Source organism: Dipodomys spectabilis, unplaced genomic scaffold (genome assembly GCF_019054845.1).
Source record: "Dipodomys spectabilis isolate Male_0828 unplaced genomic scaffold, ASM1905484v1 ptg000365l, whole genome shotgun sequence".
NCBI classification, from domain to species: Eukaryota; Metazoa; Chordata; class Mammalia; order Rodentia; family Heteromyidae; genus Dipodomys; species Dipodomys spectabilis.
The window spans coordinates 9343141-9362769 of NW_024871042.1; the positions used below are offsets into that span (position 1 = coordinate 9343141).

A 19629-nucleotide genomic window follows, 5' to 3' on the forward strand; every position below is an offset into this window, starting at 1 on the left:
CTAGGATTACAGGCGTGAGCCACCAGTGCCCGGCAGGACTGCAGTTTTAGAAAGGCTCTAAGCAAAAAGTTAGCAAGACTCTTATCTCATAGTGGTTCACACCTATAATCCTAGCTACTCATCAGACTGACATCTGACAATAAAGGTTCAAAGCCAACCTCAAAAGACAAATCTAAGAGTCATTCCAATTAGCCAGCAAAAAGCTAGAAGTAGAAGTGTAGCTCAAGCGGTAGAGCACCAGTCATGTGGAGAAGAAGAGTACGAGGCTCTGAGTTCAAGCCCAGGTACCAGCACAAAATAAAATGGGGATTTAAAAAACCCTTCAGCTGGCACCAGGGGCTCATACCTGTAATCCTAGCTATTTAGGAAACCAACCTCTGAGGATTGTGATTTGAAGCCACCCATGCAGAAAAGTCCATGAAACTCTTATCTCCAATAAACCACTCAGGGACAGCACCCAGGCACCGAGTTCAAGCCCCAGGACTGTCAAAAAAAAAAACAAAAACTAAAAAAACCTGCATAATGCAGACCACATATACGGTATATATATGTGCACATCGGAGGGAAACTAGGAGGAGGACACAGACCCAGAGGGAAATGGGAAAACATACAACATCAGCTTCACTGGACATTGATTAAAACGAACTAAGCAACTCAATGGCAGCGATGAGAGGGAAAGAATGAGTGGGAAAGAGGGAACAGCTGAAAGTATGCAAAAGAAAAGGAATGTACGTATCACCCGATATGGAAGAAATAACTATACTGTCAAAGCTCATAGAACTCATAAACTTTATAGACCATGATACAGACCATTTGCCCCAAGAAGGTTAGAATGTGCTTGTGACTTTAACTAAGTATCACTATCCCACAATACTGTGAAATTTGATGTAATCACTTGATCACAATTTTAAAAAAGAAGCTATGTATGCTAAAAACGAAAATAAAACAACAGCAAAAAACCCTGCATGGTAGTTGATGCCTGTGATCCAAGCTTTGTGGGAGGCAAAGGTAGGAGACTTTCCGTCCTAGGCTGGCCCAGAAATACAAGATCAAGTATCTGGGCCAAGTACTTTATCTGAAAAAAAAAAAAAAATGAAGCATGGCTCAAGTGGTAGAGTGCTTACAAGATTGAGGACCTGAGTTCAAGGACCAGTACCACCAACACAAACAAAAGTGATCTTGAATTCCCCACAGAAAATGCACATGATGTGTGAGTATAGTATGGGATATGTATTTAGGAAAGTCAGTCTTCTATGGGTTACTTTTTTTTTAACTCTGGGCCTGAGCACTGCCCCTGAGCTCTTCAGCTCAAGGCTAGGGCTCCAGCACTTAAGACACAGCGCCACGTCCGGTTTTCTGGTGGTTTTATTGTAGGTAAGAGTTTCACAGCCTTTCCTGCCTGGGCTGGCTTTGAACCATAGTCCTCAGATCTCAGCTTCCTGAGTAGCTAGGATTACAGGCGTGAGTGACCAGTGAGTGCCTGGCTATGGATTACTTTTAACCTGAAAATATTTGTACTTTTTCTGGTGACGTTTAGCTGAATCTAAAGGCTGCAAGTGGCCCCAGGACATGGCGCCTGCTGGCTTCTCTGTGCCAGCTGCTGGGCAGGGTGGGGACAGGGGGAGAAGAATGCATGAGCGGGGCCGTTGGCACTCACCTGCTCTTTCAGCTCCTCCACCTTCTCCTGCAGGAGCCACTCCGCGTTCTGTAGCCGCATCTCTGCCTCTCTCATCTGTTCTTCCCTGGATCTCAGCTGCTGCTGGTGTTCTTCCTGACACCAAAGGTGACAAAACAATGTTAACTTTTAAGAAGAAGCCTTCTAGGATTTATTTATAATAAAGTGGAACTTGGCTAAAATGCACAAATCTGTGTGTGACATTAGTGATCTTTCTTCTGTATGGAATTTAATCCCAGCCATGTGGAGGCATAGATAGTTTAGAAATGTGATTATATGTGCCATTTGTAGTTTAGAAATATCTGTCGTGAGCCATAAAGTGACTGTCATTCTGTAGATCCTGCTTTGTCCTCAAAGAACTGATCTGAGATTTTAATCTGAAACAATTTACACAAAGCAAATCTTGCTAACTGTTGTGTACTGATGATCCCTTACTTGGGTTGCTTTATGGTAGAAAGACAGAACAGGTCTGTCTGAGCTGAGTGGGTCAGCTGGTTCCATGTGCACCTCAGACTAACCTCCCATCCCTGAACCCTCCTCATTCTTTCTTTCAAGGACTAGGATCCTACAACTTCCCCCATTCCATGAGCTGGCCTTCGGGGCCCTCTGTTGACACAACCAGCTTGAAACAACCCTACTCACCCATTGTGAGTCCAGTTTTCTCCTAGCCTCCTCCTTCTGGAGGCTGAGCAGGTGCTGCAGTTCTGCCACACGGGCCCCAGGCACCAGCTGGCCCATCTGTTCCTGTAGACACTGGACCTTCTGCTCATGCTGACCCTGTGCTGCCTCTAGTCTCCGGTGGGCACTGTACAACTGCACCTCAGATGGACAACAGTTTTGGTAGAAGTGAGTGTCCAGGGACATCAGGAGACCCAGCAAAGGTGCTGGTGAGCTATACTCTGAGCCTAACACCACCTCCACGGTCAGGGCAGTAAAACCCACTCCCTCTTCTGTGGTATAGTGATCCCAGGGATCCAGAGCCCAACTCTTATCAGCTAGAGCATCCCCACAGGATAGAGGCAGAAAGGCTTGGTCTGTCAACCTTCGAACAACAGTGCAGGGACTTAACATGGGATCGTTACAGAATAATCAGATTCTGTCTCTCCCAGATTGCTTCATAGAACTGAGTGAAATAGAAACTATGTAAGCTGCATGTGGTAATTTCCTTTTCTGTCGGGCTTTCATACTTCTAAGAAGAAGCTATGCCCTTGGTTCCAGAGTGTGATTACTGCAACTTCTGGGTCTCCAACCACAGTGGGGTGCTCAGAGCCCATTGGTGTTATAAGTACACATTGTTACTAAACTATGCATAATTTAGCCAATAATTTTGTTGTTGTTGTGTTTTATATAGTGAAGCAGCAAGCTTACTGAAAGCAAAAGTAGAGTACAGACTTTATAATGAGGTGCCCCAAAGCTGGGAGACCCAACAACTTTGATTAAGCAATGAGAAGTAAGATCTGAACACAATTTAAAGCAATCTAACTTGGGAGCTTCCATCTAAAATACACAGAATTTCCTTTGGAACCATAGAACTAAAGTCAGTGTGATTCACCCCTGAGACTTCATAGACAGGAGGAGGAGTCACAACTCTCACAGGGGTTCCTTCTGAGGCAGGTGTGATGTGACCCCATGGTCAAGAGGAAAGGAAGACACGTGGGCCTGGTTGTGCCTGACAAGCTGCGCGACCTCCCACTAGCCCAATAATCTCTCTAGGCTGACTAGGCACAGCAATGCGGTCAGCATATTATCGACACGTTTCCTGGGCTGGGACTGGATTAAGTGCCTACCACCATGGCATGTACCCACCTGCTCTTGAGTTTCTTGAAGGCTTTCTGTCAGTTCTGACTGTGACAGCCTCAGGTTCTGACATTCCTGATTCATATGCTCAAGTTCAACTTCAAGTTTTTGGATTTGTTTATCCTGTTTTTAAAATATCAATCTCTCAGGTCTAAGAAATATCTTAACAGCCTGATACATTCAATACAGAAATTTCAGAGAAGAAATTGCAAAATATAAACCACTTATGAGCCTGGGGCCCATGCCTGACATATTATCACAATTCTATGCCCTTTTCTGCCCAGAGCAGGTCCATCAAGATGCTGACATGAGAACACAAAGATGGCATGCTGCTTTCTTCCTAACCTTCCCTGGACAATTTTTCCCCAGACACTCAATGTTATTGAGAACTAGGTTTTTAATGGTTGTACCCTAATGTATCCATGCCCCTAATGTTGATGATTCAAACTAATTCAAGTTCTATTTTGCTATTATAAATAGCACCACAGTTGGGTGCTAGTGGCTCACACCTGTAATCCTAGCTACTCAGGAGGCTGAGATCTGAGAATGGCAGTTTGAAGACAGTCCAGTCAGGAAAATCCATGAGACAGTTATGTCCAATTAGCTGCCAGAAAACCAGAAGTGGAGCTATGGCTCAAAGTGGTAGAGTGCTAGCCTTGAGTGAAAAAGCTCAGGGACAGCATGTTGGCCCTGAGTTCAATCTACATGACTGAAATAAATAAATAAACAAACAAACAGCACTGCAACAAAAATAACTTCCAGTTAAATCTTTCTATAATGTTTGTGGGTGCAATTCCCCCAAGCGAAATTATGACGTTAAAGCATGTCGACAATTGTTCTGATTTCTATCTTCTGTATTTAACTTCATGCTGCTGCTTTTTCTAGATCCTGGAGATGTGCCAAAGCTGCAAGGGTCCACTCACTTCTCCAGGACTCCTGAAGCCCTTCTCCTCATGCTGGGGTCACCACCTCCTGGACCATAGGGTTTTTCTTGACTTGTTAGCATCTGGGTCCCAAATGCCTTGGTCCTGAACACAGCTGCCTTTCAGGGCCTCTTACCTGCTGCTGCTCCCTTTGGCTAGCCTCCTCCAGCCTCTGCATTAACAGCTGAATGGCAACATGACGTTTCTCCTTCCAGGCCTGGTGGGTGGAAGTGTCCCCTTCCAGCTGAAGGACCCTGCAGTTGATCTGTGACAATTCATCCTTGTAGTTCTGGATCTACAGTAAAAAGGGTAAAATGATTGATTGACAAATATGCTTTTAAAACAGCAGTTCCACTGAGATTATTCCAATGGTTCCCATCAGGCACAACTTCGTTTCTCTGGGAGCATTTGGCAGCTTTTAGACAAATTGGATTGTCACAGAGGGGACAGGAGGAGATACTGGTATCAAGTGAGTGAAGGCCCTCAACTTCCTGCTAGGATGGAAGGTGAGGGTCAAAACTCTGCTCTGCTTCTTTGAAAATACACCAAGCAATTGTCTAGAGACCTTCCAGGACTCTGGTCCTCCATGGTTATTTCAAAGGTATTTTAAGCAATGTAAAAATTTTAAAACATCGCTAAAATTGAAGCATGAGAATCTCCTCAAAATGTCACCTGCTCTATAGTTGAACATACAAACCCAGCGTTTAATGTCTCTAAATTGTGCCTTTAGCTTTTTTTCAACAGCCACTGCCTAGCAGTCGGTTCAGCAAATGCTCAGGGGTAGACAGGGAAGGCATTAGGCACAGGAATAGCAGCTAGGAGGTTGGCCTTACAGTTTTTCCCCCCATGGAAATTCCAGTTGTGCTTATTTGCTTTTCCCACAGGGGTCAGTTTCGGAAAAGAGGGAACAGCATTGTGGGGGGGGGGAGGTACTAGGTGGGCAGGATGTCCTCTGAAACACACTCCCAGCAATGCCAGCCATATACACCTCTGCCCAGAACTTGGCAGTGTTTTGTGGGTTTTAAAAGCATATGAAACCTTGAAAGTGCCTCAATTTGGCTTCATGCAGGGTTAGCAAAGTCTCTACACTATTCTGGAGCTCTTCTCTGAGAATTAATCTCACCTTATCCCTCCCCATAATCTCAGGATTGAGGGTAGAAATGTTTTGAATACACCATAAACCCCTGGAAGCTCTGGCCAGTGAGATACCTATCTTCTCCCTCTTTTTCTCCTCCATGTCCTCCTACTTCTCCTTTTCTTCTTGTCTTTCTCTTCCTCCCCTAGTGTTTATTATGTTTTATGGTGATTTTTTTTTTCAGTCATGGGGCTTGAACTCTGGACCTGGCCGCTGTCTCTCAACTCTTCAGCTCAGGCTAGCGCTCTATCACTTGAGCCATAGTGCCACTTCCGGTTTCTGGTGGTTAATTGGAGATAAGAACCTCATGGACTTTCCTGCCTGGGCTAGCTTTGAACTGCGATGCTCAGATCTCAATCTCCTGAGTAGCTAGGATTGCAGAAGTTAGCCACCAGCATCCGGCTTCTGTGAAAATTTTTAAAAATTGTTTTTCTATATCAATAAACATATCACCCCCCCAGTCACTGAGCTGCCGCCGAGGACTCAGCTGCCTCCCCCTTGAGCCCCCTCGCTTCCCGACGCTCCTTCCCCCCTCCACCCCCCCCCCCCCCCCCCCCGCCTCCCGCAGCCACCTTCTGCAGGCCCTTTCCACCGAGGAAAAGGAATTGTATCTTTTGTCCGCTATCCAGAACCTCCACTCTTTCGACCCCTTTGCTGATGCAAGTGAGGGTGATGACCTGCTTCCTGCTGGCACTGAGGATTATATCCATATAAGAATTCAACAGAGAAACGGCAGGAAGATTCTTACTACTGTCCAAGGGATCACTGATGATTACGATAAAAAGAAACTAGTGAAGGCGTTTAAGAAGAAATTTGCCTGCAATGGTACTGTAATTGAGCATCCAGAATATGGAGAAGTAATTCAGCTACCGGGTGACCAGCTCAAAAACATATGCCAGTTCCTGGTAGAGACTGGACTGGCTAAGGACGATGAGCTGAAGGTTCATGGGTTTTAAGTGCTTGTGGCTCACTGAAGCTTAAGTGAGGATTTCCTTGCAATGAGTAGAATTTCCCTTCTGTCCCTTGTCACAAGTTTAAAAACCTCACAGCTTGTATAATGTAGCCATTTGGGGTCCGCTTTTAACTTGGACTAGTGTAAATAAATAAACATATCACCTTGTCTTTTGAGGATAGCCTTGACTTTATTAGTAGGAACAAAATAGTTCTTTAGCTCTTAAGCTAAATGGACTAGCCCATTTTCTTCTATTCATCTTTAGTATTTAGCATTTTTGGAAACAATTTCAAACTTAAAGAATGGCTGCAAGTATAGATCATTATAAGGATTCACAACAGTACCTTCAGCATGTTCCCTGCTATATGTGCACACACATGCCTGACAGGACACACAGACATAAGCAATGCTTCCTCCACCCTAGCCCTGCTGTGTGTTTCTGAGAACCGGTATGCTCCTGCACAGCAAAAGACTTGATATCACACATGCATTTGTTTTAGCAGGTGGTCCAGTGACACCCTTTCAGTCATGCTGAGTTAGCATCTTTGAATCTGGGCTGTTGCTTAGCCTTTGTCTTCGCCGTGTATGTGTGCATGTGCATACATGGCAGTGTTAGGACTTGAATTTAGGACTTAACTTTTTCACTCAAGGCTATACCATTTGAGACACACTTCCATTTCTGGCTTTTTGGTGGTTAACTGGAGATCACAGTCTCATGGACGTTCCTCTCCAAGCTGGCTTCAAACTATGATCCTAAGATCTTAGTCTCCTCAGTAGCTAAGAATATAGGCATGACCCACTGGTGCCTAGCTCTCTTTTTGACATGTTTCTAGCCAAGTGTTAGAGCATGTCACCTAAGCAGGAGTATGTATCTACAATTTCTGGTTTCAAGCATGACAAGAGCTTAGAAATCATCACTTCCAACCTCCCAATGACAAAAAAAGCGAAATAAGCAAAATCATCAACTCTTCTTAAATCCATCAGAGAACCAAGGTCACAGGGCAAACCAAAGCCTGAAAACCAGAGAGAGACAGGAAATGAGAGAATCACAGTATGCCAGAGGCAGAAGGCAGTGGCCAAAAACCACTAAGCAAAGTTGAACGGTAAAGACAAATGCCAGAGGCCAGGCTAGCTTAAGAGTTACAGTGCTGGGTTCCATAATGTGGGTCCACTTACTGTGAGGGGTCCCAAACATCCTTGACCTCATCAAGTTCTCATAGAAGAAAAGGATTAGAGAAAAATCCCCTGCACCAGGCTTCCAACAAGAAGAGGGGAATTGACTGCTATGGATTGTGTACTCCCCACAGTGTAATTATGGTTGGAAATAGGGCTTTCAAGAGATAATTATAGTTAAATTTTTCCTTAAGGTGGGATAGCAATTGAACTAGTACCTTATGAGAAGAGACCTCTCTCCCTCACATATAAGGACAGTGAGAAGCTATCTGTAAGCTACGAAGAAGGCCCTCACCAGAAACCAAGCCAGACAGTATTTCCATCCTCCAGACTTAGAAATAAATGTAAGTTTGGGTGTGTCGTATTTTCTTATGGCATCCTAAGCAAATTAAGGCACTAAGCAAGTTTGAAGGACATTCAAAGTTTTCCCTCAATGAAAATGACTCCACCAGAGCCTGTCCAACCCAGGAGGAGCACCCAACTGTACGCCTCCAGCCTTCCTGTCTTAATATCTACCTACCAGGATGGCAAGAAGAAAAGTAAAAGCACCAAGTGTCACAAGGATGTGGAAAAACCAGCTCATGCACAGTTGCTGGGATCTAAAATGCTCTACCATACTGAGATGCAAGCCTGGGAATTTCTTATAAAACTAAATATGTAATCACTACCACACAAGCCAGCCATTAGAGTCTCAGGCATTTATCTTGGTGAAATGAAGGTTTTTTTTTGTTGTTGTTGTTAGTGGTAGGTCTTGAACTTGGGGCCTGAGCACTGTCCCTAAGCGCTTTTTGGTTCAAGGCTAGCACTCTGCCATTTTGAGCCACAGTGTCACTTCCAGTTTTCTGGAGGATAATTGGAGATAAGAGTCTCACGGACTTTCCTGCCCAGGCTGGCTTTGAACCGCAATTCTTAGATCTCAGTCTCCTGAGTAGCTAGGATTACAGGTATGAGCAGTTCAAAACCAGCCTGGACAGGAAAGGCCATGAGATTCTCATCTCCAATTAATCACATTAAAAACAGGAAGTGGAACTGAGGCTTAAAGTGGTAGAGCTCTAGCTATAGGCAAAACAGCTCAGTGACCATGCCTAGGTTCTGAGTTCAAGCTCCAGAATACACACATACACACACACACCATGAAAGTTAAGAAACCTGCAAAACACATACCTAATTACATACATACAACAGCTGGAGAAGCTGCGATAAGGTGATCTATCATAGAAAATTGATCTCTTTCCAAATCTAAAAGTAAACAGTCCCCAGTCTCCTTCTTACAGAAGAAAACAATGAGAGCTGTGACATGGCAAATAAAAAAAAGGAACTGATGGGGCTGGGAAGGTGGCTCAGTGGTAGAGCGCTTGCCTTGCATGCCTGAGGCCCTGGGTTCGATTCCTCAGCACCACACAAGCAGGAAAAAAAAGTCAGAAGTGGCGCAGTGGCTCAAGTGGTAGAGTGCTAGCCTTGAGATGAAGAGCTGAGGGACAGCGCCCAGGCCCAGAGTTCAGGACCCACAACCGGACCCCAAAAAAAAAAAAAAGAAAAGGAACTGACTTGTGCAGGCCATCTGGCTGGAGAGTTACACCATGAGTCAAACCAGTGATATGGTTTTTCACAGACAACAGGAATTTGAGTTTGAAAGTAGCTTTAACTTCTAGAGAGAGAAAGGTATATGCATACTTGAGGCAACTGGTGAGGACAGGGGATTGGAGTTGTGCTGGACTGCCTTCCTGTGCCCAGCACAATTCACAGAAAGAAAACAATGTATCTCACTTAGCTGCTTTGTGCACTTGTCTATGGTAAAGAAATTACTTAAAAGCAAATTTGCGCTGGATATGTATGGCTCAAGTGGTAGAGCACCAGTGTTGAGCAAGTAAGCTGAGAGCAAGGCCCAGAGTCCTGCTCACCCTACCCCAAATCAACTGGTGGAGGAAAAATGGAAATTTGAAAAAATATGCAACAGTAACATAAAGGTGATGGTCAGAAGTATCCAATATGGAAGGTATATATGATGTAAATAAGTTAGGCAAAGTGCCTTACTGTTATAATCCCAGCTACTCAGAAGGGGGAAATCAAGATTATAGTTCAAGGCCATCCTGGGTATAAGCAAGACTACCATCCCAGAGAAACAAGCTGGGTGGTGTGTACCCGTTATCTCAGCTACCGTGTCAAGTAGGAAGGCTGCATTCCAGGCCTGCCAGTGCAAGGAAAATGAGACTCCATCTGAAAAATAGCTAAAACAAAAGGACTGGAAGTGTGGCTCAAGTGGTAGGGCACCTATCTAGCAACCTTATCCCCAGAGTTACCAAAAAAAAAAAGAGTTGCTTGGGTTCCAGGATATTCTGGTAATAGAGGTAAGAATGCACATGCTTATTTATTATAATTGCACTGAAAGATTTCATCGATCAAAAGCATTTGGTTATTATACACATTACTGGACTATAATTCCCAAAATATGTCTTTTTCTGAGAACTGTGAGCTGTTGAAGAAATCAAAATCATTTTTTCTTTTGAAAAGCCACATAATGGAACCACTAATGAAACTCCTAACAACCTACTTCACATTGAAATGGAAAAATAACCAAAGAAAGCAGCTTCAACTTGAAAGAGTTTCAAGTGCCCTGTGAAGATTATTCCCCTGTGCTGCTTTCAGGATTTGTATAGCATTTGGTAATATTGTCTAACTACAAGTCTTAATACAACCATGAAAAAGAATATAATTTATACTAGGTAAAAGTAAAACAGGGCTAACAACTAAGAACTACCTAGACCACCATTAATCCTTACTGTGGTTTATACAAAATACACAAAAGTATGTACCTATTTTCTTATGCTGAAAAGTTAAAAATACCATAGGTAAGTCATCAATATCAAAACATTTTTCTGGGTGTTAATGGCTCAGGCCTATAACTCAAGCAATGTGGGAGGCTCAGAATGTTAGGAATGTGGCTTAAGGCAAACGTGGGCAGTAAAAATAGTTTGTGAGATCCCTTCTGTGAAGATGGACTTGGTGGCCTGTCTGTTATCCTAGCTTCTGGGAAGCCTACCATAAATGGATCACTCCGCCAGGAAGTGAGGTTCTATCTCAAAAATAATGAGCAAAAATCAGGGCTGGAAGAATGGCTTGCAAGAAAAGTGCTTTAATTCAAACACTAGTACTGCTAGTATCTATATAGATACTGCATTATGCAAAATATCTTTTGGTACCAGGGCTTGAACTCAGGACCTCATAAACTCTTGGCTTGTTTTGCTTGTGGCTGGCCCTCTACCACTTGAGCTATGCCTCCAACTCAGCTTTGGCCACAGCAAAAGCCTCCTGTCTATGATGGAGTTTCACAAACTTTTCTGCATAGGCTGGCTTCAAATCATAATCCTCCAGATCCCAGCCTCCTGAGTAGCTACGATTACAGGTATAAGTCATCAGCACCTGGCAAGCCTTAATTATTATTATTATTATTATTATTATTTTTGGCCAGTTGTGGGGCCTGAACTCTGGGCCTGGGCACTGTCCCTCAGCTCTTCAGCTCAAGGCTAGCACTCTACCACTTGAACTACAGCACCACTTCTGGCTTTTTTCTTTTTGCTATGTGGTGCTGAGGAATCGAACCCAGGGCCTCATGCATGCAAAGCAAGCACTCTACCACTGAGCCACCTTCCCAGCCCCTTATTTTATTTAATTTTTTTGGGGGGGAAGGTCAGTCATGGGACTTGAACTCTGAGCCTGGATTGTGTCCCTGGCTCTTCAGCTCAAGGCAAGCTCTCTACCACTTGAGCCACAACACCACTTCCGGTTTTCTGGTGGTTAATTGCAGATGAGAGTCTTACAGACTTTCCTGTTTGGGCTGGTTTTGAACCGAGATCCTCAGATTTCAGCCTCCTAAGTAGCTAGGATTACAGGCGTGAGCCACCAGCACCCAGCAAGCCTTTTTTTTTTTTTTTTTTTGTCAGTGTGGAGCCTGAACTCTGGGCCTGGGAGCTGTCCCTCAGCTCTTCAGCTCAAGGCTAGCTCTCTACCATTTGAGCCACAGTGCCACTTCCAGCTTTCTCTGCTTATGTGGTGCTGAGGAATCAAACCCAGGGCCTCATGCATGCAAGGCAAGCACTCTACCGCTGAGCCAACTTCCCAGCCCAGGCCTTAATTATTAATGAGCAAATATTATGATATCAATGTTCATTTAAAAAAATTACCACCAATTGTGTTTCTGGAATGATAAAATCCTGGAATTAAAGTGGGGTTTATATTAGCAAAATTACACTAATGGAAGGAACTTAACAAAGTAACTAATTAATCTATATTTCTAACAACTTAGATATGTCTATAATTATCAATATAAAATAATGGAGTAAGAAATTCTAGTATACTATTGCATAGTACGGATCACATATATTGCATATATGGATCACAATAATGTACCATGATTTAAACATTGTATAATATATATGTATCAAAATATTACATGACTCCTCATAAATATACATGATTTTATATTTTTGTATCAATTAAATTGTTTCATTAAAAAAATTACTGTAGCTCGGTGCTGGTGGCTCACTCAAGGTGCTGAAATCTGAGGACCATGGTTCAAAGCCAGCCAGAGTAGGAAAGTACCAAGACTCCTATCTCCAATTAACGACCAGAAAAAAAAAACAAAAACAGAAGTGGAGCTGTGGCTTAAGTGGTAGAGTACTCACCTTGAGCTGAAGAGCTCTGGAAAAGTTCCCAGGCCCAGAGTTCAAGCCCCATGACCAACAAAAATAAAATAAAATAAAAAAATTACTGTAGCCAGGCGCCAGTGGCCTATAATCCTAGCTACTCAGGAGGCTGAGATCTGAGGATGGTAGTTCAAAGCCAGCCTGGGCAGGAAAGTCTGTGAGACTCTTACCTCCAATTCTCCAATTAACCACCAGAAAACCAGAAGTGGCACTGTGGCTCAAGTGATACAGCAATAGCTTTGAGCTGAAGAACTCAGGGATAGCACCCAGGCCCAGTTCAAGCCCCACAACCGACAATAAACAACAACAACAACAACAAAAAAAACCTGTAAGAAGAAAAGTTCATGTCCTTAATCCTTACTAATTCAATCCAAAAGCTATTAATTGGGACCAATTATGGATGACATCTACAAAAAGGAGCAAAAGGACAGCAGAGTGGGTGGTCAGTGCCATACTGAGTGAAAAGGACATGGGACATTGGTCAAACAATAAGCAATGATATTGCGGATGATGGAAAGCAGATCTCATTGCTGAAGAAATAAGCTGCAAATATAGAAAAAAGGGGGGGAAAACAGAATTATTCCCGTGATATTGGGTGGCAACTACTGACATGGGTCTGAATTCTTAGTCTTCAAGAACTGAGAGATATTTAAATAAATATACTTGAAACTATATCAATGTGTCTATGTATGTAAGCACACTCAAGTTTCCTATCTATATCCATTAAGAGCATCTGGAGGAGAGAGAGAGGGAGAGAGGGAGAGAGGGAGAAGGAGGGAAGGAGAGGGGGAGCAGGAGCCAGAGCCAGAGCGAGAGTGCATGCATCTGGAAGCCATGCACTCAAGGAACACTAGGAAGGTACATCAAGTGACCAGATCTTGGTCTCCAAAGACCATTCTATGGTCCAAGTAACCAACACTTTTTGGAGAAATGGCTGGGGCTCCAGGAATGGCATCAGGGCTAGGGCAAGGGAAAAAATTCTGGAGAACCTGGAACATCTTGAAATGGCAGGAAGAAGCAACAATGCTAGATAGGAAATGTACTCATTACTTCGCTCATGTAACTGTACCCCTCTGTACAGTATTCTTACAATCAAAAACATACCAAAAAGTGGAGGCGTGGATCAAGAAGTAGAGTGTAGAGTGCCTAGCAAGCAAGCATATGGCTCTAAGTTCAAATTCCAGTACTGCCAATTTTTTGTTGTTGTTGGTCATGGGGCCTGACCTCTGGACCTGGGCACTGTCCCTCAGCTCTTCAGCTCAAGGCTAGCGCTCTACCACTTGAACCATAGTTTCACTTCCAGCTTTTTCTGCTTATGTGGTGCTGAGGAATCAAACCCTGGGCTTCATGCATGCAAGGAAGCACTCTACCACTGAGCCACCTTCCCAGCACCCCCCCCCCCAATTTTTTTTTTTTTTTTTTTTGTCGGTCGTGGGGCCTGAACTCTGGACCTGGGCGCTGTCCCTCAGCTCTTCAGCTCAAGGCGAGCACTCTACCACTTGAGCTACAGCGCCACTTCCGGTTTTCTGGTGGTTTATTGGAGATAGGAGTCTCACGGTCTCTCCTGCCCGGGCTGGCTTTGAACCGCGATCCTCAGATCTCAGCCTCCTGAGTAGCTAGGATTACAGGCGTGAGCCACCAGCGCCCGGCTCCCCCCCAATTTTTTTAAGTGCTGAAAATAAAAAGATTAGGGGGCTGGGAAGGTGGCTTAGTGGTAGAATGCTTGCCTAGCATGCATGAAGCCCTGAGTTCAACTGCTCAGTACCACATAAACAGAAAAAGCCAGAAGTGGTACTGTGGCTCAAGTGATAGAAGAGTGTTAGCCTTGAGCAAAAGAAACTTGGGGTCAGTGCCTTGGCCCTGAAGTCAATCCCTGGGACTGGGGGAAAAAATAAAAAAGATTAGGATGTGTCCAAGGAACACAGAAGTTACTCTGAAGGGTTCCCATTGGTCAATTTGGACATCACAATAAATACCGATGGTAATATAACCCACTGGATAGTAATATAACGGTATAATTAGATGATGATATAAATTAGTGACATAGATGATTCACTTATATCATTATAGGCGAATACCCACTTATAAAACTGGCCACAATTATACTGACTCCACCAAGGAACAAAAGGATGCTGGGCTGGAATGTAGCTAAGTGGTAAAGTACTTGCCTAGGGTTCAATCCCTTGCACTGAAAAAGACAAAGAAGGACAGAGACAAATGGAGGGAGAGAAGAGAGAGACTAGGGTATTTACATGATAATGTCTCACTCATCTTATAAAACCACTCATTAATTACAAAGGAAAAAGTAACTCGATGGTAGAAAGCTCCAGCTAACAACCCATTTACCCAAGTAATCAAAAGTGGTCATCACCAGCAATAGGACAAATTATCATATCCCAAACGAGTTAGGTAGGGACACATTAGTTTCTAACTGTTCCTGACCAAAGCAAACAAACAAAAAAAAGATAATTTGACTCAAATCACAAGAAGACATCAGAGAGACTCAAATGGAGTAACACACTATACAGTTACCACCTGTAATCTTGAAAATGTAACGCCTTCAATGGCCAGGCACAGACTGACAGAAGACCGATGCCACCTGTAAGCCTTCATGTTCTGGACCCTGTGCTTCAGATATTCGTTCCAAGGTGAGGAAATTCAACTCAGTCAGATTTTTTTTTTTGTCAGAACATTCTGCCCTTCTTTTCTGTAAATGTGATTATATTTTAAAATAATTAGAAGAGTAGCATAGCTGCATGCCAGGTATCAATACTTGACCTGTGTATTGAGCTTTTCCATTTCAAAGCAGGCCTTTTCCTTGTCTCTCTTTAAAACCTCGATTTCTTTCCTGTTGAAAAAGCAAAATTAAAATAGAGCACTTTTCTTCTTGGTCATCACTTTCTGTGCTGTCTGTGATTTAGCCTACAATCACGGGACAGATAATATGACCACTCTGTACTGTACAGACTGTCTCATCTCTAGGTCATTGTTGCCAGTGCTGACTGGGGTCGGGGGATGGGGGAGACACCAGTCACAAATCATGGGATTTAGGAATATGCAATATTTTAGATTTCCAGAGAGATTAATACTTATAGTATTGTAAAACACATCCTCTATTGAATTCCTATCATATTAATTTTTTTCAAACTATGGAACTATTCATATTCAGAGCTGTAAAGAGCCCAGATGCCTTACACGAGCTGAGGTATGTACATCTTCAAAGGGGTCTCTCCAGGGTAGCACACTCCAGGAAAAAAATAATTTCCTTCTGCAATTTCTGCAGAATTTTTTGAAATACACTAACTCCTACTCTGGATCCCATATTTTTATTTTTATTTATTTATTTTTGGTCGGTCGTGGGGCTTGAACTCTGGGCCTGGGCGCTGTCCCTGCGCTCTTCAGCTCAAGGTGAGCGATCTACTGCTTGAGCCACAGCGCCACTTCCAGTTTTCTAGTGGTTTATTGGAGATAAGAGTCTCACGGACTTTCCTGCCCAGACTGGCTTTGAACTACGATCCTCAGATCTCAGCCTCCTGAGTAGCTAGGATTATAGGTGTGAGCCACTGGTACCCAGCTTGGATTCCATATTTTAAATCTTTTTTTGGGGGGAGGGGGGTCAGTTGTGGGGCCTGAACTCTGGGCTTGGGTGCTGTCCCTCAGCTCTTGAGATCAAGGCTAGCACTCTACCACAGCGCAAATGGATTCCATATTTTAAACACAGCAATTCTATCAAACAAAAGCCACATCCCCAGCATTTTATCACTGAGCTGATCTTGAAATTCACAACTAGAAAAAAAGAGACAAATTGTCTGTGGATACAGTTAGAGCAGTGACAGAAGAAATCCACATTCCTCTGACACACATTCTTTCCCTTTCCTGTGCAAGTTCCTGTCATGCCACCCACATTCAAGAGAGGTCCCAGCCCAACACTCACCTGCCTAGTGCTCAGTTTCTGACACCACCCCTTCTCCCAGCTCTGACTCACTGACCTTGAAATACCCACAGTGGACCTAAGAGAAATGCACAGCTGAAGCCATCAGTCCTAACTGGCCCAGAGGGCCCAGGTAGCATTTTCTCTCCCATTAATAGCACTTGCTGTCTCTAGCCTATGAGTGACGTGAAACATTTCTTTTTTTTTTTTTTTTTGCTGGTCATGGGGCCTGAACTCTGGGTCTGGGCGCTGTCCCTCAGCTCTTCAGCTCAAGGCTAGTGCTCTACCCCTGGAGCCACAGCGCCACTTCCGGCTTTTTCTGTTTATGTGGTGCTGAGGAATCGAACCCAGGGCCTCATGCTTGCAAGGCATGCACTCTACCGCTGAGCTACCTTCCCAGCCCGTGAAGCATTTCTGTAGGGGTGAAGCAATGTCCTGTAGATGGAATGTCAACCATGAGACCGTGTGCACATACATGATCTAGGCCTCCACATTTGAGTCAAAGGAACATAGGAATCAAGATGGCTGCCAACCTGTGGAAGACCCCTTTGCCTGTCATGTCTGCTTACAGATCAAGTCCAGCTACACAGGGCTTCCTGGAATGAAGATTAATCTTTGAACTCCTCCCACTTTTTAACCCAAAGCCTGATATGCTCACCCTAGACAGCAAACAGGCCAGAGCCTCACAGGACTGGGTGGAACTCGAGGCACCCCTTACCTCTGTGCGCCATTTGTGTTCTCTGCAGCTTCTAGCTCCTGCTGAATCTTTCTCAGGTCAGTTTGCAATAGAGTGTTTTCTTCAGAAAGCCTACGAAATTCGATTCTGCGTGAAAAATCGAAGAAGCCTGTGAGAACCATTGGCACCACCGATCCCAGCTCTCCAGTGAAAACACTGAAAACCAGCCTCCATTCCCTGCCCTGGAACAGGCAAAGGACACTACGCCCTCTCCAGTGGTTAGCAGGCTCTGCTTTGCATGTGCCAAAGATCATGCCACAGGAAACATGGCTTTCTCCAGCCACAGCGCTGGAGTTCATTTAGCAGTTTGGTCTTGTTTACTTTGTGCTTACAGCTGACTTCTTCCCTGCATCTCATAACCTTTGCCAAAACAAATGAGAGTACTAGCTACTGATGCCAAGTTTTGGGGTGAGTCTTCAGGATTGGCAAAGTATATTTACCCCCACCAGTGAACTGCAGCACAGAGTTAAGATGCACAAGGAATCAGAAGACCAAGATCCATCAGCATAATTCTCAAGAAAGTTTTCACCCACCCCACACTCTGAAACAGAAATTTAGGAAGATGCCCACAGAAATTCAAGGACTCTTGTCAGGGGAAAAGGCATAAGTGAAACCCAGTCTTCCTGGGCCACTTTTGCTTTTGACAACCTGAGAATCTCTGTGGGGTAACATTATTGTTTATGAATGATAACAGTTCCCCAATACAGGTGACTAATGAGACAGCTTAAAATCCCACTTAGTACCTGAAGAATTTATCCTTTTATTCTCTAGGTAAATTGTTCTGGATTATCTGTGTGGACCTATTGTAATCACCAAGATATTTTTAAAAGGTGGAAGACAGAGGCAGAAGGCTCAGCATTGGGTACTGTGATGAAGGAAAGACAGGACCCATCACTGCTGAGTTTAAAGATGGAGAAGCCATAAGCATAAGAAGAGGTGGGCAGCCCCTAAAAGCTGAAGAGGCAAAAAGATTTTTCTCTCTAGAATTTCCAGAAGGAAGCACAGCTCAGGTGGCACGTGGATTCCAAGAGAGACCCTTTCTACTTTTCTAAACTCCAATATGCAGTATAATAAATCTGTGTTGTGTTAAGCTGGGTTGAAGGTCACTTGTCAGAGCAGCAACAGATAACTAATAACCATGCAAAGGAACAGTTAGACTGGAGCAGAGGATCTAACAGCTCAAAGGCAACTGGGAATTTCTTGTACTGAATGAATGCGTGCGAAGAGCTACTAATCTGGATTTGTGTTCCGAAGAATATTGTCTTTCAAAAATATAAAACATTTTTTCAGATAAATAAAAACTGAGGAAATCTGAACCAAACAGAATTTCATAAAGGGAACTTCCTTCCAAAGTAAAAACATGGTCCAACTGAACAGGCCTAAGATATCAAAAGGAATGGTGAACCTTCAGTGGTGACAGGCTGAAAACTATGCAATGTCAGCAAGTTGTAACTGCACCTGAAATGCCATCCAGAAATGGTCTTGAGTCTTCAAAAATGTTAGTGTCCAGGCTAGGAATGGAGGTCAGTGATAGAACACTTGCCTAGCATATGTAAGGTACTGGTTCTATCTCCAGCATTCCCCCCCCCCCCCCCACACACACACACAGAGCAGTGTCCAAGTTCCTAAAATAATCTCTCAAAATAGACTTACAAAGAACTATAAAATATGAATAGACCTCGAGTCAGGAGATTGAATAAATAATTGAGAGCAAGGAGCTTAGAAGCATAGGGTTTCACTAGCAACTTCTATCAAACATTACTAGAGAAAAATTATCACCAGTCTTTCTCAACCTTCTAAAAAAAATGGAGAGGTCAGCATCATCTTGATGCTAAAAACAGACACCACAAGAAAACCACAGGTCCTATCTTTGTGAACACTCATGTCAAAATTGTCAAACAAAAGACTAACAAGTGCTATTGCTTGATGGATTCAGAGTTTCTGTTTGGAATGAATGAGACAAATCTGAAAGTGAATGGTGAAGACACATGTAAGACATTGTGAATATTTAATGCCATTGAATAATACACAAAGGTGGTTAGAATAATTAGTTTTAAGCTACATGCATTTTACCATGATAAAAAAGGATACTATTCACTGATACCTCCCCACCAAATAGAAGTCGAATACACTTTCAGCTTAAAGGACATTACAGATATGTTAACTAGGTGGATAGAATAATCCTCGATTAGATCCAGGAAGGCAGGGAACCATCCATAAAGAACACATGGGGACAGTTGCTGAAATCAGACTGTAGAGTGAAAATCAATATTAAAATTTTTCTCTTTTAAAATGCCAGTACTGGGGATTTAACTCAGGGCTTGAGCACGGTCCCTTAGTTTTTGTCATTCAAGCTGGTATTCTGCCACTTGAGCTATATCCTTACTTCTGGCTTTCTGCTGGTTATTGGAGACAAGAGTCTCATGGATTTTCCTGTGTGAGCTGGTTTCAGACTGGAATCCTCTGATCCCAGCTTCCTGAAAAGCTAAGTGGTTGGCTATTGTTAAAGTTTTTGTGTGTGATAAAGATATCATAGATGTTTAAGAGAACGATTCTGCTCTTACAAAATAATATACTGAAATATTTAGCAGAAAATATTATGCC

At 43.4% G+C, this 19629-nt stretch overlaps 2 protein-coding genes across 5 annotated transcripts in view; one reads left to right on the forward strand and one right to left on the reverse strand.

Annotated features, from left to right (window-relative positions):
- Ninl (ninein like) overlaps nucleotides 1-19629 on the reverse strand; it is a 139842-nt gene that overhangs the window by 5965 nt on the left and 114248 nt on the right. For all 4 annotated transcript variants that reach the window (XM_042666513.1, XM_042666516.1, XM_042666514.1 and 1 more), the window contains 6 exons: nucleotides 17008-17112; nucleotides 15137-15206; nucleotides 4532-4690; nucleotides 3482-3595; nucleotides 2318-2488; nucleotides 1658-1771 (listed from right to left, as the gene is read on the reverse strand). In XM_042666513.1, the coding sequence (XP_042522447.1) occupies nucleotides 1658-1771; nucleotides 2318-2488; nucleotides 3482-3595; nucleotides 4532-4690; nucleotides 15137-15206; nucleotides 17008-17112 (733 nt within the window). The remainder of the gene's footprint in view (nucleotides 1-1657; nucleotides 1772-2317; nucleotides 2489-3481; nucleotides 3596-4531; nucleotides 4691-15136; nucleotides 15207-17007; nucleotides 17113-19629) is intronic.
- On the forward strand, nucleotides 4982-6618 carry LOC122096027 (eukaryotic translation initiation factor 1-like). Its single transcript, XM_042666419.1, has 2 exons — nucleotides 4982-4996; nucleotides 6112-6618. The coding sequence occupies exons 1-2, from the start codon at nucleotides 4982-4984 to the stop codon at nucleotides 6484-6486; spliced, it is 390 nt and encodes a 129-aa protein (XP_042522353.1). The 3' UTR covers nucleotides 6487-6618.